The sequence below is a fragment of the Stegostoma tigrinum genome, chromosome 2 (genome assembly GCF_030684315.1).
Source record: "Stegostoma tigrinum isolate sSteTig4 chromosome 2, sSteTig4.hap1, whole genome shotgun sequence".
In the NCBI taxonomy this organism is placed as follows: Eukaryota; Metazoa; Chordata; class Chondrichthyes; order Orectolobiformes; family Stegostomatidae; genus Stegostoma; species Stegostoma tigrinum.
Genome location: NC_081355.1, coordinates 41,414,107 through 41,432,856, shown reverse-complemented (window position 1 = coordinate 41,432,856; position 18,750 = coordinate 41,414,107). Strand labels below are relative to the sequence as shown.

The following is an 18,750-nucleotide window of genomic DNA, read 5'->3' as shown; positions in this document are numbered from 1 at the left end:
CCATCCATGAACCTTCCCTCTGTAGGCATAATTTGGTAAGAAGCATAAAGGTGGCAGTGACTTCAAGCAGCTCGCCTCCATTCAAGTAAATTCCTCCATGACCTCCAAACTTATTTTGATGAGGGCATTCAATTATGCTTCTACAGTGCTTTTCTCCTGTAACAATTTGAAATAGTTGAGTGTCTTGTCAAGTTATTTCAGAGAGCACTTAGGAGTTAACCACATTTGCAACGACAATCTGATAGATTTATGGACATTGGTGAAACCAGCAATTTATTCCAAATTTATTAATTCATTGAATTTCAATTCCCTTAGTTGATGTGATAGGATTTGAATCCATATTTCATTAGCTGGGGCCTCTGGATTAATAGCCAACTATCTTAACCAATTTATCACCATCCCCTTTAAAAGAATGGCTGGCATGTACATGATGGTCCATATGGCTTCCTTTTATGCTCCAAAATTCTATGATTCAACAGAAAAAAATTTAAATATTCCATAGTTTTTTAAAAGCCCCAACAATTATCAAAATTTGAAACAATAAGACTGTACTCCTGGAAAAGATATTTTCAATGGCAGAGAAGTTGTTTGTTTAAAACAAATTACTTGCATTGTAATGGACAAAACTTAACCTTTTCTATTTAGGTCAATAGATATTTTACCATGTTGGTATAGCTTCATGCCATGTATTTATGCAATGAGTCTGTTGGTAAGATACTAGTGTAGAAAAGTGTCCAGAGGAACAGGGAAAATTGGAAAGCAACTTCCTGATATTCACGTTTAACTGTATGTGTAAGGCCACTGGAAGTCGCTTTCTAATTTACATTGAAATAGGAGTTTTACATTAAATACATAAGCACTGATAGTATTGCTTTTGTTTAAACATCAAAATGCATGGCATTGTTTTTATACTAGGAACAGAGATTGCGAATTTAGGTATAGCCCTGATGGGTGGCATGGTGGCTGAGTGGTTAGCACTGCTGCCTCATAGCGCCAGGACCTGGCTTTGATTCCACCCTCAAGTGACAGTCTGTATGGAGTTTGCATGTTCTCCCTGTGTCTGTGTGGGTTTCCGCTGGGTGTTGTGGTTTCTTCCCACCATCCAAAGATGTGCAGGTTAAGTGAATTGGCTATGCTAAATTTCCCATAGTGTCCAGGAGTGTGTAAGTTAGATGGATTATGCTTGGGAAATGCTTGGTTACAAGGAGAGGGTAGAGGTTTGGATCTGAGTGGGATGCTTTTCAGAGGGGTGGTGTGGACTTGGTGTGCTGAATGGTCTGTTTCCACACTGTCAGGATTCTGTGATTAACTACAATATACCAGATGAGCAAAAGATAACATTTTCTCTTCTGTTTGGACATTTCTGCAGAGCATCTGTCCCAGAGGTGACCACCAAATGATCAACCATGATTTTCATAACATCAAGATTCCAATTAGATTTCCTGGTAGGCCACATAGACACCAGAATTATGGTTTGCAATACATCTGGAAAGCTATATAAAACAGGCTTCTTGATTATTTTTTATCAACTGGAAAACCAGATTGAGACCTGTTTATCGAATTGCAATAGCATTGATAAATGGCCAACTTTGCTTTTTTTTATTCATTCATGTACAGTGGGGAATGCTGGCTTGATCAACATTTAATGAACACTCCCATCTGCCCTTGAGCTACTTTCTTGAACCGACAGGGTAGGCCTGCAATGTTGTAAGGGACAGCGTTTGACCCAGCGATACCGAAGAAGTGGTGATGTATTTCCAAGTCAGAATTTAAGGTTGTGGTGTAGATTTGTAGCTTTGGTTGTGGATGTTGTGGTTGGGTGGCTTCCTGAGCTGTTTTGTTGTCGTTCTGCAGACGTTTCATTACCCTGCGGGGTAATATCATCTGTGCAGCCTCCATGATAAGTGACTTGGAGGGGAACTTGCAAGTGATAGTGTTCCATTTTATCTGCTGCCCTAAAATGCATTTTAAAATGGATTAGGCAGCACCCAGCATCCATTCTGTGGTCTTGGCAGTATCCATTGTGTCTGTTTTACTTCTTTTCTCTTTTTTTCCTCATTTTCTTATTGCTTTAGTATTTATGTCTCTTTTTACTTACTTTCTGGAGAGAGCTCGGTTGTAGAGGCAGTGGCAGTGGTTGGGGCCCAACACATGCCTAGATGATGGGGAGCAGTGAGTGGCAGTTGGCAACAAAGCATCTGCCAAGTGAAATGGCAGTTGGCGACAAATGTCTGGTGAGCGAAGCGGCGGTTAACAGCAAAATGGCTGGTGAGCGAAGTGGCAGTCAGTGGTGGAGCAGCTGGTGAGCAAAGTGGTGGTCAGTGGCAAAGTGGCTGACAAGCAAAGCAGCAGTCATCCACGTAACAGTTGGTAAACCCAGGCAGGACTAGGCCTGATGCGGGTGGAAGTATGCCCAGCACTGGGGGAGAGCAAGCCCTTGTGGGGAAAGCTGAGCGTGGAACGACTGCAGGCGCGTGGCTTAAGAAAGGACTGTATTGTTTAACTTCTAATTTTTAAAAATTTATTTTTCTGCTTTATGCCAAGGACAACTGTAGTGATGATTTTTTTCACTTTTTATAATTTTTCTGTTTTTGTACCGAGTTACCTTTGAACCTAAGATGGAAATGGCGACATTGTACACTTTTAACTGTACTCCTGTACCTTTGTACTTGAGTTCAGGTGACAATAAACCTAAATCTAAACCTTCTAGATAGTCATTGCCATGGGTTTGGAATGTGATGGCAAAGGAAATTTGACGAATTTTCAGTGTATCTTGTAATTGGTACACACTGCTGCTACTGACCGGCGGTTGTGGTGGGAATGGATGTTTGTGCATGCAAGATAATCAAGTGGGCTGCTTTGTCCTGGATAGTGTCAAGGTTCTTGAATGTTGTTAGAACTGCATTCATCCAGGCAGTGGGAAGTATTCCATTACAACCTTGATTTGTGCCCTGTAGGTAATGGGCAAGCTTTGGGAAATCAGGAAATGTGTTGCAAGCTGCAGAATACTTAGCCTCTGACTTGCTGGTTGTGGCCATAGATGTACATGGCCAGTCCTGTTCAATTCCTGTCAATAGTAACCCCCAGGATGTTGATGCTTTCAGATGTGTGTGAATTGTACTTTCAGGAACAGAGGAAACATCCAGCAACAACTTCACAACAACCAACACATTGATAATCAAACTGTCTGGTGAAGTAGCTGGAGTTCAAGCTTGGCCCTGCATAGCATTTTAGATGACAGCCAATTACCTTTGAAATGTAGAGACAACACAGCGTGGAGCTCGAGAAACACAGCAGGCCAGACAGCATCAGAGGAGAAGGAAAGTAGAGGTTTTCGGTCCCAACCCAAAACATGTACTTTCCTGCTCCGCTGATGTTGCCTGGCCTGCTGCTGTGTTCCTCCAGCTCCACATTGTGTTGTCTCTGACTCCAGCATCTGCAGTTCTTGCTATTTCCTTCTGAAATGTAGTTACAATTGTTACATAGGAAAAGATAACAGAAAATCTGTGCGCAGCTAATTTCTACCGACATCAGCAAGCCAAGTGATCAGATACCTGTTTCGTCAAGTTTTGCTGAAGATTAAACATTGATTCTGGTACATAAGAACATGAGTAGGACATAAACCCCTCAAAAATATTTTTAATCGAACTGTTCAGAAATATTATTACACACCTGTGGAGCTTGTGGGATTTGAGCCAGACTGCCTGGTCCAGAGATAGGGACACTTCCATGTCACAAGGAAGAATCAATAACTATGCAGCACAGAAGGTGGAATATTAACCTGCCATGACCCTCTTGGCTCTTTGAGACAACCATCCAAAATAGTACCCTGCATCCTGTTTGAAATGTGAAGCCCTGTATTGAACACCTTGCTCAACATAGCCTGGGACTGGTGAAAATTTGGCTTGCTTGTTTTTGTATTCAATACACTTTTATTTGCAAAGTCAAACACCTATTCATCCTTTGTTAATCATCTACTGAATCTTCCCTGTCAGTTTGAAAAATTTTTTAATTTGCGTCTCTAAGCCCATCTTACCTTGTGCTCCTCAAGTCTGCTATTATCACATTCATTGCTTAAATCATTGCATTGTTTCATTTGTAAATTTTAAAATTACACTCCCTTTACATATCTACGTCATTTATGCCGATGAATGTTTTGCTATTCAGTTAGACCTGAGCTTGAAACCAACTTATCGACCTTTGGTCTTGTCAAGGTTACTTAATACCCATTACTGAATAAAAATGAATAAAAAACCTCAATGTTGAAAATATCAGTTGAACTTGCATCCATAATCTTTTGACTGGATTTTTTATGATTATCACTTCTGGTTTTATTCCTAAGTGAATTAATGTCCTTGCAGTTCTTCACGTAAGTGACATAAAATCTTCACTAGAGATTACAAGGTGTAGAGCTGGATGAACACAGCAGGCCAAACAGCATCAGAGGAGCAAGAAGGCTGATGTTTTGGGCCTAGGCCCTTCTTCAGAAAATGAAGAAGGGTCTAGGCCTGAAATGTCAGCCTTCGTGCTCCTCTAATGCTGCTTGTCCTGCTATGTTCATCCAGCTCTCCACCTTGTTATCTCATATTCTTCAGCATCTGCAGTTCCTACTATCATTGATAAAATCTTCACTCACTACCTGAGGTAGCAGGTGAGATCTTGAATTAGGGGCTCATTGACAAACTATTGCAGCACTCCCTTGTTGCTGTAATGGAGTGTCAATCTAGATTGTGTGGTTCAGACTGGAAGTGAAAATTGAGCCGGTAATTTTCTGACTCCGAGAAAGGGCTACTAATAAACAAATGCTGACACTTGATATGCCCTGCAACATGCTGTATTTGAATATTATTCACAGAAACATTGTAATGTTTAAAATCTTTATTTTTGGTGCAGAGATAGAATCACTGCATGATTTAGGCCACAATAGCTACATTATCTTTTTCTTATTTAAATTTCAGAGGAAATAATCTTGGAAATTAATCTTTTTGGGGAAAGCTTCATGCAGTGGAAGTAGATAATACTTTGTAACTTTGACATAAGCTGCTAGTGCTCTTAGTGTGGAGCAGCAAATCAGAAAATGTAAAATACATGAATTAAGTGGTGGTTCCCTCAAATTTGCATTCCTTTATTACAAAATATCCTAATGTATAGTTTTATACTTTACAGAAAGAGTATGTCCAAACTGCAACTCAGCACTGGAACTGATATCTTGTCGAGGTCATAGTGGCTATCCAGTTACGAACTTTTGGAGACTTGATACCAAAGCCATATTTTTCCAGGTAAGTGATATTTAGACACAAAATTGTTCAATAACCTGTAAAGTATGAACATATTGAATGGAATCTTTCCCAGCCCCGAACAATAGAGGTTGCAACAATAAATTTGGGAAAATTGGGTGACATTTTGAGTAAAGCTGTTTTTGAGGTTGAGGCCAAGAAATCTCATTTGATATCTAAGTTCTGGACTTCGAGATATGATTTTCACTATGAAGTGGGAGATCTAAAAACAGCATGGATTATTGCTCATTATCAACCTCATCATTCTCTGAACTTGCCTAATTATTATGCAGTCTTCAATTCTCTCCCCTGCCGAACAGAAAGTAGATATTAAGAGTTCCTGACTTAAATTTTAGAGCAGATACCTAATGACTCCAGTTCACCATTTTCTTCATTGGACCTCCACTTTGGATACCCGGTAGCAGCATCTTAGGACACACTCCACGTGCAGCGGCTTCGCACATCCCTACCCACGGACATTGGCATCTAACACATATCAGTCTTATAACATCATTGTCATGCACCTCCGTTCTACTTACAGTGCAGTTCTGCACTTCTGTGGTATATTTGAGATCACTTCAGAACTTTAAAATGCAATGCTGCTGCAAGGGTACTTTGCACTTAGGACAGGCACCTATCTTACACAATGAATCAGAGTGCATCTCAGGGCTGCTTATTTGATCTCTTAGAATATACTCACTTTGCCCTTTCCTGAATGCTCAAAGCATCCTTGCCTTGCCTTGCCTGTTGGTGCCTTCCTGCCTCAGCCAGTGCTTCAAGGCATACAGAATGGCAAGAGATCTCAGACCCATGTTATGCTCCTCTTGCTCAAGGTGACTGATGTCCCTGACTCCGACATGTGCAAGAAATGTGCCCAGCTGCAGCTCTTGTTATTCCACATGATGGCTCTGGAGCTGCGGATAGACTCATTTTAGAGGATCCTTGATGCTGAGGAAGTTGTGGATAGCACATACAGCAAATTGGTCACACCACAGATTAGGATTGCTGAGGGAGAAAAGGAATGGGCGACCAAAAGGCAGAAAAAAAGCAGAAAGGCAGTGCAGGTGTCCACTGCAGTCGTCTCCCTCCAAAACAGCTATATTATTTTGGATACTGTTGGGGGAGATGGCTCACTAGGAGAGGGCAGCAGTAGCCATGTTCATGTCACCGTGACTGGCTCTGCTCTTCAGAAGGGCGGGAAAAAGAGTGGACGGGCTATAGTCGTAGGGGATTTGATTGTAAGGGGAGTAGATAGGTGGTTCTGTGGCCAAAAACGAGACTCCCAAATGGTACGTTGCCTCCCAGGTGCACGGGTCAGGGATGTCTCAGAACGACTGCAGGACATTCTGAAGGGGGAGGGTGAACAGCCAGCTGTCGTGGTGCATATAGGCACCAATGATATCAGTAAAAATGGTATGAGGCTCTACAAACAGAATTTAGGGAGTTAGGAGCCAAGTTAAAAAGAAGGACCTCAGACATAGTAATTTCAGGATTGCTACCAGTCCCATGTGCTAGTCGGAGTAGAAATGAAAGAATGCACAGGATAAATGAGTGGCTTGAGAAATGGTGCAGGATGGAGGGGTTCAGATTTTTGGACTTTGGGACTGGTTCTGGAGGAGGTGGGACTATTACAAATTGTACGGTCTACAAGGGGGTTACAACAGCAATTTTCCAATCATCTGGGACTTTCTCTGACTCCAGTGACTTTTGAAAGATCACAACCAAAGCCTCTCCTATTTCCTCAGCCACCTCCCTCAGAACTCTAGGATGTAGCCCATCGGGGCCAGGAGATTGATCAACTTTTAGATGTTTTAGCTTTTCTGGCACTTTCTCTTTTGTAATGCCTACCATACTCAACTCTGCCCCCGACTCTCCCTAATTGTTGACATACTATTCATGTGTTCCACTGTGAAGAGTGACGCAAAGTACTTATTAAGTTCTTCAGCTATTTCCTTATCTCCCGTCATTAGCCTTCTAGCATCAATTTGGAGCGGCCCAATGTCTCCTTTCGCCTCTTGTTTGTTTCTTATGCATTGAAAGAAGGTTTTACTATCATTTCTAATATTACTAGCTAGCCTACCTTCATATTTGATCCTCTCTTTCCTTATTACTCTCTTTGTTATCCTCTGTTTCTTTTTGTAACCTTCCCCATCTTCTCCTTTCCCAGTGCTCTTGGCCACTTTATAAGCTGCCTCTTTTTCTTGATATATTTCCTGACTTCCTTTGTCAGCCATGGCTGTCTAATCCCACCCCAGATAATCTTTCTTTTCTTTGGGATGAACCTCTGTACTGTGTCCTCAATTACACCCAGAAACTCCTGCCATTGTTGTTCTACTGTCTTCCCCACTAGGCTCTGCTTCCAGTCGATTTTCATCATTTCGTCTCTCATACCCCTGCAATTACCTTTATGTAATTGTAACAGCATTACATCCGATTTTGCCTTCTCTCTTTCAAACTGCAGACTGAACTCTACTGTATTCTGAGCGCTGCCTCCTAAGTGTTCCCTTACTTTAAGGTCTTTTATAAAGTCTGGCTCATTACATAGCACTAAGTCCAGAATATCCTGCTCACTTGTGGGCTCTATCACAAGCTGTTCCAAAAAGCCATCCTGTAAACATTCCATGTGAGTAAGTGTGAGGTTTTGCACTTTGGAAAAAAGAATACAGGCATGGACTATTTTCTAAATGGTGAGAAAATTCATAAAGCAGAAGTACAAAGGGATCTGGGAGTGTTGGTCCAGGATTCTCTAAAAGTTAAATTGCAGTTAGAGTCCATGATTAAGAAAGCGAATGTAATGTTGTCATTTATCTCAAGAGGGTTGGAATATAAAAGCAGTGATGTGCTTCTGAGGCTTTATAAAGTTCTAGTTAGGCCCCATTTAGAATACTGTGTCCAATTTTGGGCCCCACACCTCAGGAAGGACATACTAGCCCTGGAGCGTGTCCAGCGGAGATTCACACAGATGATCCCTGGAATGGTAGTTTTAACGTATGATGAACGGCTAAGGATCCTGGGATTGTACTCATTAGAGTTTAGAATGTTGAGGGAAGATCTAATAGAAACTTACAAGAAAATATATGGCTTAGAAGGGGTGGACGCTAGGAAGTTGCTTCCGTTAGGCGGGAGGCTAGGACCCGTGGGCACAGCCTTAAAGTTAGGGGGGATAAATTTAAAATGGAAATGAGACGACATTTCTTCAGCCAGAGAGTGGTGGGCTTATGGAATTCATTGCCACAGAGTGCAGTGGAGGCCGGGACGTTAGATGCCTTCAAGGCAGAGATCGACAAATTCTTGATATCAGAAGGAATCAGGAGCTATGTAGAGAGTGCAGGGAAGTGGAGTTGAAATGCCCATCAGCCATGATTTAAATGGTGGAGTGGACTTGATGGGCCGAATGGCCTTACTTCCACTCCTATGTCTTATGGTCTTATGTGGGCAGGTCTGGGATCAATGTCCTAGGGGCTGCTTTTGCTAACGCTGTTGGGGAGGGTTTAAACTAATGTGGCAGGGGGGGTAGAAACCAAATGAGGAGGTTAGTGGACAGTAAGGAGGTAGTAACTGAAGCCTGTAAGGAACTAGATAATGAAGTCAGTGTGACAAACAGGGAGATTAGGCAGAGAGCAGATGATGAACACAAAGGGACAGGTGGCCTGAGGTGCACCTGTTTTAATGTGAGAAGTGTAGTAGGTAAGGCGGATGAACTTAGGTCTTGGATTGGTACCAGGTAGAATGGTGTTATTGCTATTACTGAGACTTGGTTGAGGGAAGGGCAAGATTGGAAACTAAATATCCCAGGTTATAGATGCTTCAGGTGGGATAGAGAGGAAAGTAAAAAGGGTGGAGGAGTTGCATTACTGGTCAAATAGGATCTCATAACTGTGCTGAAGGAGGGCACTGTGGAGGACTCAAGCAGTGAGGCAATATGTGCAGAACTCATAAATAGGAGAGTTGGGCTGAGAAATGGCAGATGGTGTTCAATCCAGGCAAATGTGAGGTGATGCATTTTGGAAGATCCAATTCAAGAGCGAAGTATGTGGTATATGGAAAAGCTCTGGGGAAAATTGATACACAGAGAAATCTGGTGTTCATGTCCATTGTACCCTGACAGGGGCAAGGCAGGTGGATAGAGTGGTCAAGAAGGCAGTACAGCTTGCTTTCATTCATCGGATGGGGTATTGAGTACAAGAGTTGGCAGGCCATGTTGTAGTTGTATCAGACTTTGGTTCGACCACATTTGGCATACTGTGTAGAGTTGTGGTCACCACATTACCAAAGGGATGTGGATGCTTTGGAGTGGGTGCCGAGGAGGTTCACCAGGATGTTTCCTGGTATGGAGGGTGCTAGCTATGAAGAGAGGTTGAGTAGATTAGGATTATTTTCATTAGGAAGACAAAGGTTGAAGGGAGACCTGATTGAAGTCTACAAAATCATGAGATGTATAGGCAGGGTGGATAGCAAGAAATCTTTTCCCACAGTGGGGGACTGAATTACTAGGGTTCACAATTTCAAGGTGAGAGAGGAAAAGTTTAAGGGAGATATGCATGGGAAGTTCTTTATGCAGAGGGTGGTGGGTGCCTGGATGCATTGCCAGTGGAGGTGGTAGATATGGGCACGATAGTGTCCTTTAAGATGTATTTGACAGATACATGAATTGTCAGGGAGCAGAGGGATACAGATCCATGGAAAATAGGCAACAGGTCTAAATAGAGGATTTGGATTGGCACAGGCTTGGAGGGCCGAAGGGCCTGTTCCTGTGCTGTAATTTTCTTTGTTCTTTGTTCTTTATAGAACCTCTGTCCTGCCTGTAGACAGAAGACCAGCTTATCATATTTGTCAGCACTGATCAGCTAAGAGAGTGGACATTTTGCAGTATTGGAGAGCACTATGTCAACCTCACACCTATACCATCATTCAGAAGCATACACAGCAAGCACACCTCAAGGGCTTCAAGCAAATGGCCACCTCTCAAAATTTAAGTTGAGTAGTCCTCAGCTACTCCCTTTAGTGAAAGCCAGTCACCATAATCAGTTTAGAGACTTGGGCATTGTCAGTTGGGCAATCGGGAGATCATGGTCAGGATTTTCTCCACGTTGACGAGCTGAGTAGTTGGGAAACAACCCCCACCCCTCCCATTTGGCTTGGCTCTTTCCACTGCTCTGTGGCTGTTTTCTCCTTGAATGAGAGAGAGAGAAGGAGTAAGTAAGATGAAGGTCACTGGCACAGCTTTTATTGTAGAAAGGAAAAAAGATTGTGAGTGAATGGGGGGCACAGAAGCCCGCACAGGGTCAGTAGTCTGGAGGCTTTTGGTGGGTGAGAGTGAGTGGGTGAAGTTGTTGCAAGTGACCAAAGAGTGCAAGAGTGTAAGCCTTTCCAGAGGTGGATGCTGGAGAAGAAATGGAGCAAGTGTGAGGCAGCAGAGAGAAGATGGTGGCACTTGCCTTTGCAGAGCGGAGACCATGATTAGCTTTCCTGCTGCATTGCAGGACATTTCTCCAGGTGTTTGGGAACCGGCTGGTCAGGTTTGGAGTCATGGTCTCCTCTCCAAGTCCTTGAGGAAGTGGATGGCCCTCCTCTGCACTACCCATTCTACTAGGACCCTCATATCCCTGTTCTCTAAACAGCACACCAATTTTCCCTTAAGTCCCATGGCCAGAGCTAATACTGTGAACCATATAGAACAGCTTCTTACTGCTAGATCATCAGACGCCATTTCAGCCACCTCCAGCAAGGTGCCACCAGCAGACATATATTCCGTCCCCCTCTCTTGTCCGCCCTCCGCAGGGACCGTTTCCTCTGGGACACCCTGGTCCACACTTCCTTCACCCCTACACCTCCCCACGGCCCTACGGGATCTTCCCCTGTAACCGGCAAAGGTGCAACACCAGCCCATTTATCTCCTCCCTCCCCGCTATCCAAGGGCCCAAACATACCTTCCAGGTGAAGCAACACTTCACCTGCACTTCCCAGAATCTACTGTACTGCATTTGCCGCTGCAAGTGTGGGCTCCTCTACATTGGGAAAACAAAGCATAGACTTGGTGACTGTTTCGCAGAACATCTACGTTCTACTCACAAAAAAGACCCTGAACTACCAGTTGTCTGCCTCTGCATGACCTTGCTCTCTGGGCAAGATCTCTGTCTCCAGCTTACTACAGTGTTCCAACGAAGCCCAACACAAGCCGAAGGAACAACACCTCATTTTCCGCTTGGGGCCCCTCCAGCCCTCCAGACTCAATATTGAGTTCAATAATTTTAGGGCCTAAACTCTCCCCTGTCCCAGGCCCTCACCCCACACACCAGGCTTTGTTACCACATAGTCTGCCATTACACGACCCCTGTTGTTAGTCACTAACAGTCCCCATTCACACTATTCACCCTCTCAGCTTGATTGTCAGCAACTCCTTTGTCTGTCCAACAGCCTTTCTCTCTCTTCGGGCCCTATCCTGTCATTTACTCCCTACCCCACCCATCTCCCTATTTTCTACTTATAAACTGATGTTTTCCCAGCCACTATCAGTTCTGAGGAAGGGTCACCGGACCCAAAACATTAAATCTGTTTTCTCCTTCACAGATGCTGCCAGACCTGCTGAGCTGTTCCTGCAACTTTGTTTTTATTCCATACAGCTAACACTTGAACGGGTGCACAATGGCATCTTATAAATGGTGCTGGGGCCAGAAATCTCAAGGTGTACCAGCGTTAATGGGAGAGTCTGGTTAGTATCAGATGAGAGGGGCTTTATATACAGAACATAGAACATAGAACATTACAGCACAGTATAGGCCCTTCGGCCCTCAATGTTATGCCGACCTGTCATACCAATCTGAAGCCCATCTAACCTACACTATTCCATGTATGTCCATATGCTTGTCCAATGATGACTTAAATGTACTTAAAGTTGGCGAATCTACTACCAGCCTCCAATACAACTATTATGATGTTTCATCTAGTTAATGATGCAAGTTTGGGCTCACAACGTGAGAAAACTCGCTAGGGCTCAGAGTGAAATCTTTCATAAAATTCAATGAAAATGAAGGGAAGGGTTGAAGTAGGCTATCGCTTTGCAGCTCAGTGAAAGCAGAACCAAAAGCACCACGGGAAAGTTTTCAAGTGCAATTTGCTCAGTTGAAACTAACTGAGAAGTGAGAATACCCATGCACAGAATGTGTTATAATGGTAACACACAAGGCAGAAATAATACGAGCAGGGACAGATGAAGAAGGAATAGAATATCATCTAACTTATTTTGCAGTACTTGTATGTAAATATGTAAACTAAAACACAGAACATTGAACAGTACAGCACAGTCCCTTTGGCCCTTAATGTTGTACTGAGTTATTATCCTACTCTCAGATCAAACTAACCTGCATACCCTTCATTTTATCATCATCCATGTACCTATCCAAGAGTCACTTGAATATCCCTAATGTATCTGACTCTATTACCACTGCTGGCAACGCATTCCTTGCACCCACCATTCTCTGTGTAAAGAACCTACCTCTGACATCGTCCCTATACCTTCCTCCAATCACCAGAAAATTATGCCCACTCATGATAGTCATTTCCACCCTGGGAAACAGCCTTTGGCTATCCAGTCTGTCTATGCCTCTCATCATCTTGTATAACTTGGTCAAGTCACCTCTCATCCTTCTTCGCTCCAATGAGAAAAACCCTAGTTCCCTCAATCTTTCCTCTTAAGACCTGCCCTCCAGTCCAGGCAGAATCCTGGTAAATATCCTGTGCAACCTTTCTGAAGCTTCCACATCTTTCCTGTAATGAGGCGACCAGAACTGAACACAATATTCCAATTGCAGTCTAACCAGGGTTTTATAGATGTGCAGCATAACCTTGTGGCTCTTAAACTCAATCCCCATGCCAATGAAAGCCAACACACCAAATGCCTTCTTAACCCTATTAGATGGGTTGGCAACTTTGAGAGATTTATAGATGTGGATACCAAGATCTGTCTGTTCCTCCACATTGCCAAGAACACAGCCATTAACCTTGTATTCTGCATTCAAATTCAACCTTCCAAAATGAATCACTTCACACTTTTCTGGGTTGAATTCCATCTGCCACTTCTTTTCCCAGTTCTACATCCTATCAATGTCCCTTGCAACCTACAACATCCCTCCACACTGTCTACAACTCCACCAACCTTCGTGACATCGGCAGTACTTACCAACCCACCGTTCCACTTTCTCATCCATGTCATTTACAAAGATCACAAAGAGCAGAGTACCCAGAACAGATCCCTGCAGAACACCACTGGTCACTGAGCTCCAGGCTAAATATTTTCCATTACTACTGTCTTCTTTTGGACAACTAATTTTATATCCAAACAGCCAATCTTTTCTGAGTCCTATGCTTCCTTTCTTTCTGAATCAGCCTACCATGGGGAACCTTATCAAATGCCTTGCTAAAATCCAAATACACCATATCCAATGCTCAACCTTCATCAATCTATTTCGTAATATCCTCAAAGAATTCAGTGAGGCATGACCTGCCCATCACCAAAGCCATGCTGACTACTTCTAATCAAACTGTGCTTTTCCAAATAATCATAAATACCATCTCTCAGAATCCTCTCCAATAATTTGCCCATCACAGAAACAAGACTGACTGGTCTGTAATTCCCAGGACTTTCCCTATTTCCTTTCTTGAACAAGGGAATAACATTTTCCACCCTCTAGTCATTTGGACTAGTCCAGTGGACAGCGAGGATGCAAAGATCATCAGCAAAGGAGCAACAATCTCTTCCCTCACTGCCTGTAGCAACCTTGGGGAGATCCTATCCTGCCCAGGGGACTTATCTATCCTTATATTTTTCAAACTTTCTCACACATCTTCTGAACATCATGTTGGAGCATATCAGCTTGTTTCACGCAGTCCTCACAAACCAAAAGGCTCCTCTCCCTGGTGAATACTGAAGCAAGGTATTCATTAAGGACCTCCTCCAACTCCAGGCACAAGTTTTCTCCACCATCCCTGATCAGCCCTTCCCTCATTCTGGCCATCCACTTGTTCCTCATGTAAGTATAGAACATCTTGGGATTTTCCTTAATTCTATCCACCAAGACTTTTCCATGCCCCGATCTAGCTCTCCTAAGTCCATTCTTCAGTTCCCTCCTAGCCACGTTGTAACCCTCCAGAGCCCTGTCTGATCCTTGCTTCCTCAACCTTAAATAAGCTTCCTTCTTCCTCTTAACTAGATGTTCCACATGTCGTCATCCAAGGTTCCTTCACCGACCATCCCTTCCTTGCCTCAGTGGGACAAACCTATCCAGTGCTCACAGCATGTGCTCCCTAAACAACCTACACATTTCTGTTGTGCATTTCCCTGAGAACACTTGTTCCCAATTTATGGTCTGCAGTTCCTGCCTAATAGCATTGTAATTCCCCCACCCCAATTAAATATTTCCCCATACTGTCTGCTCCTATTTGTTTCCATGACTACAGTAAAGGTCAGGGAGTTACGATCATTATCATTTGAAATGCTGTCCCACCTGGAGATCTGACAACTTGCCTGGTTCATTGCCAAGCACCAAATCCAATATGGCGTCCCCTCTAATTGGCCTATCTACACATTGCATCAGTAATCCTTCCTGGACACACCTGACAAAATCTGTTCTGTCCAAACTATTTGCACTTCGGAGGTTTCAGTCAATATTAGGGAAGTTAAAGTCAGCCATGACAACAGCTCTATTACTTCTGCACCTTTCCAAAATCTGTCTTCCAATCTATTCATCTGTATCTCTGTTGCTGTCGGGGCATCTATAGAAGACTCCCAATAAAATAACTGCTCCTTTCCTGTTTTTGACTTTCACCCATACTGACTCAGTAGACAAACCCTCCTCGACAACCTCCCTTTCTGCAGCTGTGATACCATCCCTGATTAGCATTGCCACTCCCCCACCTCTCTTACCTCCCTCCCTATTTCTTCTGAAACATCTAAACCCTGGAACATCCAACAACTATTCCTGCCCCTGTGATATCCAAGTCTCCATAATGGCCACAACATCATAGCTAGTAGTAAATGAAGTTGCTTATGTTCCAGTGCACATAAATGTGTAGAAATATCAATTGCATTGATCATCAAGACCTAGTCAAGAAATGAATGTGACTCATCCTGGACTGAAGGTATTCTATAAAGATAGAGAAGAAAAGAAAGGGATGGGCTGAGTGGCAATCCTGGTTAAAGGGATGGAAACCATAGTATGAGTTAAGATAAATATACGCTTAAAGAAAAATAAGCTAATACTATACATCGAGGAGGCTTTGCCAAGGGCAGGTCGTGTCTGACAAATTTGATTAAGTTCTTCGACAAGGTGGCACATGGATCGGATAAGGATCGTCATTGAGCTGTATGGCGTGGAAATAGACCTTTCAGTCCGTCTCATCCATGCTGACCAGAAATCCTACTTGACCCATTTCCCTTTAAACCCTTCCTATTCATTTCCCCATCCAGATGCCTTTTTAATGTTATATTTGTACCAGCCTCCATCACTTCCTAGGACAGCTCAGTCTATACATTCACCACTCTTCTTGTGAAAACGTTGTCCCTTCACCCCTTTCTAAACCTTTCCCTCCCACCTTAAACCTATGCCATTGACTTCTGGACTCTCCCATCCTGGGGAAAAGACCTTGGCTACTCACCCTATCCATGACTATCATGATTTTATAAAACTCTATAAAGTCATGCCTCAGCCTCTGATGATCCAGGGAAAATAGCCCCCTCCTCTCCCGATAGCTCAAACTCTCCAACCCTGGCAACATTCTTGTAAATCTTATCTGTACCGCTTCAAGTTTCACAACATTCTTCCTATAGCATGGAGACCAGAACTGAATGAAGTATTCCAAAAGTTGCCTAATCAATGTCCTGTACCGCAGCAGCATGACCTCCCAAAACATATGCTCAATGCACTAACCAATAAAGGCAAGCATACCAAATGCCTTCTTCACTAGCCTACCTACCTGCAACTCCATTTTCAAGAGCTAAGAACCTACACTCCAAAGTCTCTCTGTTCAGCAACATTCACCAGGATTTTACCATTAACTGTATTAGTCCTGCCCTGATTTGCCTTTCCAAAAAGCAGCACCTCACTTTATCTAAATTAAAGACCATCTGCCACTCCTTGGCCCTTTGGCCCATTTGATCAAGATCCCAAATAAAAACCAAAAGAACTGCAGATGCTGTAAATCAGGAACAGAGAGAAAGGTGCTGGAAAAGCTCAGCAGGTCTGGCAGCATCTGTGGAGGAGAAAACAGAGTTAAAATTTTAGGTCCGGTGAACCTTCCTCGGTGTTCTGAGGAAGGGTCACCGGACCCAAAACATTAACTCTGTTTTCTCCTCCACAGATGCTGCCAGACCTGCTGAGCTTTTCCAGCAACTTTGTTTTTTTTTCTTGATCAAGATCCCATTGTACTGTGAAATACACTTTGTTGCTGGCACTATGTCACTAATTTTGGCATCATCTGCAAACTTACTCACTATAACTCCTATGTTCACATACAAATCATTCATTTAATTAACAAAAAGCATTGGATCCAGCATCAATCCTCATGGAACACCGCTGGTTACAGGCTTCCAGTCTGAAAAGCAATCTCCTACCACCACCATCTGCCTCCTACCTTCAAGCCAGTTCTGTATTTAAATAGCTAGTTCTCCCTAAATTCCATGTGATGTAACCTTGCTAACCAGTCCACCATGCGAAACCTTATCAAATGCTTAATGAAGTCCATATAGATCACATCCACTGCTCCATCTTGATCCCGGGGATTTATCCATCTTTATGCATTTTAAGACATCTAGCTCCACCTTCTCTGCAACATCGATGTTTTTCAAGATTTCTCTATTTATTTCCCCAAGTTCTCTGGCTTCTGTATCCTTCTCCACATTAAAGGCTGATGCAAGATACTTGTTTATTATCTCCCCCATCTCCTGCATTTCCATACACATAGGCAGCCTTGCTGATTTGTCAGGGGCCCTATCATCTCCCTAGTTACTTTTTGCCCTTAATGGATTTATAGAAACCCTGTAGATTCTCCTTAACCCTATGTGCCAAAGCTATCTCATGTCCCCTTCTTGCTCTCCTGCTTTCCTACTTGTTAAGTATATTTCTTTTGCTTTTGTATTCTTTTTGGGATTTGCTTGGTACCTGCTATCTATGCATGACATATGCTTCCTTCTTTTTCTTGACCAAAACCTCAATTTCTCTAACCATTTGGCATTCCCTACACCTAATAACCTTGCTCTTCACCCTAACAGGAACATACTGTCCCTGGACTCTTGTTATCCCAAGGTTTTGAAGGCTTCCCATTTTCCAGGTGTCCCTTTACTTGCAAATTTCTGCCCCCAATCAATTTTTGAAAGTTCTTGCTTGATACTGTCAAAATTGGATTCCCTCCAATTTAAAAGTTTAACTTTTAGCTCCAGTCTACCCTTTTCCATCACTATTTTAAAACTAATAGAATTATGATCACTGGCCCCAAAGTGCTTTCCCACTGACACCTCAGTTACCTTCTATGCCTTATTTCCCAAAAACAGATAAAGTTTTTCTCCTTCTCCAGCGGGTACATCCACATGTTGAATCTGAAAATTTTCTTGTAAACACGTAATAAATTACTTTTAATTTAAGCCCTGAACACTGTGGCGGTCCCAGCCTATGTTTGAAAAATTAAAATCACCTACTATTACCTCCCTATTAGTCCAAAAATGCGAATCCTTCTCCTCTGCACAAACTCTTCATCTGCTCTATCCTCCTGTTCCTACTCTCAGTGGCTCATGGGACTGTGTGTAAATCTGAGTTATTAACCTTGAGGGCCTACTTTTTAAATCCCTGCCTATTTTGCTAAATCCTCCCCATTAAAATCTCATTCTTTTCTCTTCCTATGACATTAGTTCCAATGTATACAAAGACCTCCTGCTAGTTCCTCTCCCCTTCGAGAACATTCTGCACTATCTCCAAGGTTTCCTGGATCCTGGCATCAGGGAGGCCATATACCATTCTGATGTCCCATTTTCAGCTGCAGAAACATCCATCTGTGCTTCTGACTAGAGAGTACCCTATCACAGGAGAGGTTTATGGATGTGTATTAGGACTTTCAGAAAGCATGTCATAAGATGCCATATGGCAGTTTGGTTAGCAAATTAGAAATGTGATTCATGGGTCCTTGGCAGCATTGATCAGAAGTTGGTTAAAACATAGGAAACAAAGGGTAGGTTTAGATGGGCATTTCCCAGATTTGAGATGAGCTGAAAGTGGTATTTAATATGGGAGCCTTGGCTTTTTCTGATTTATATAAACAATTTGTAGTTGGGTGTTGAGGGCAAAATTTCTGAACTTACAGATGATGCTAAGTCACGGAAAATAGTGAATTATGAGGATGATGCTGAGAGTCTTCAGAGTGACATTGACAAGTTGGCCAAATGGACAGACACCTGCAGTGAAATGTGAGGCAATGCATTTTGGTAGAA

General features: G+C 42.9%; 1 protein-coding gene across 2 annotated transcripts in view; it reads left to right on the top strand.

The window, feature by feature from the left end:
- gcm2 (glial cells missing transcription factor 2) overlaps positions 1–18,750 on the top strand; it is a 60,031-nt gene that overhangs the window by 22,469 nt on the left and 18,812 nt on the right. For both annotated transcript variants that reach the window (XM_048562692.2, XM_048562685.2), the window contains exon 3: positions 5,167–5,279. In XM_048562692.2, the coding sequence (XP_048418649.1) occupies positions 5,167–5,279 (113 nt within the window). The remainder of the gene's footprint in view (positions 1–5,166; positions 5,280–18,750) is intronic.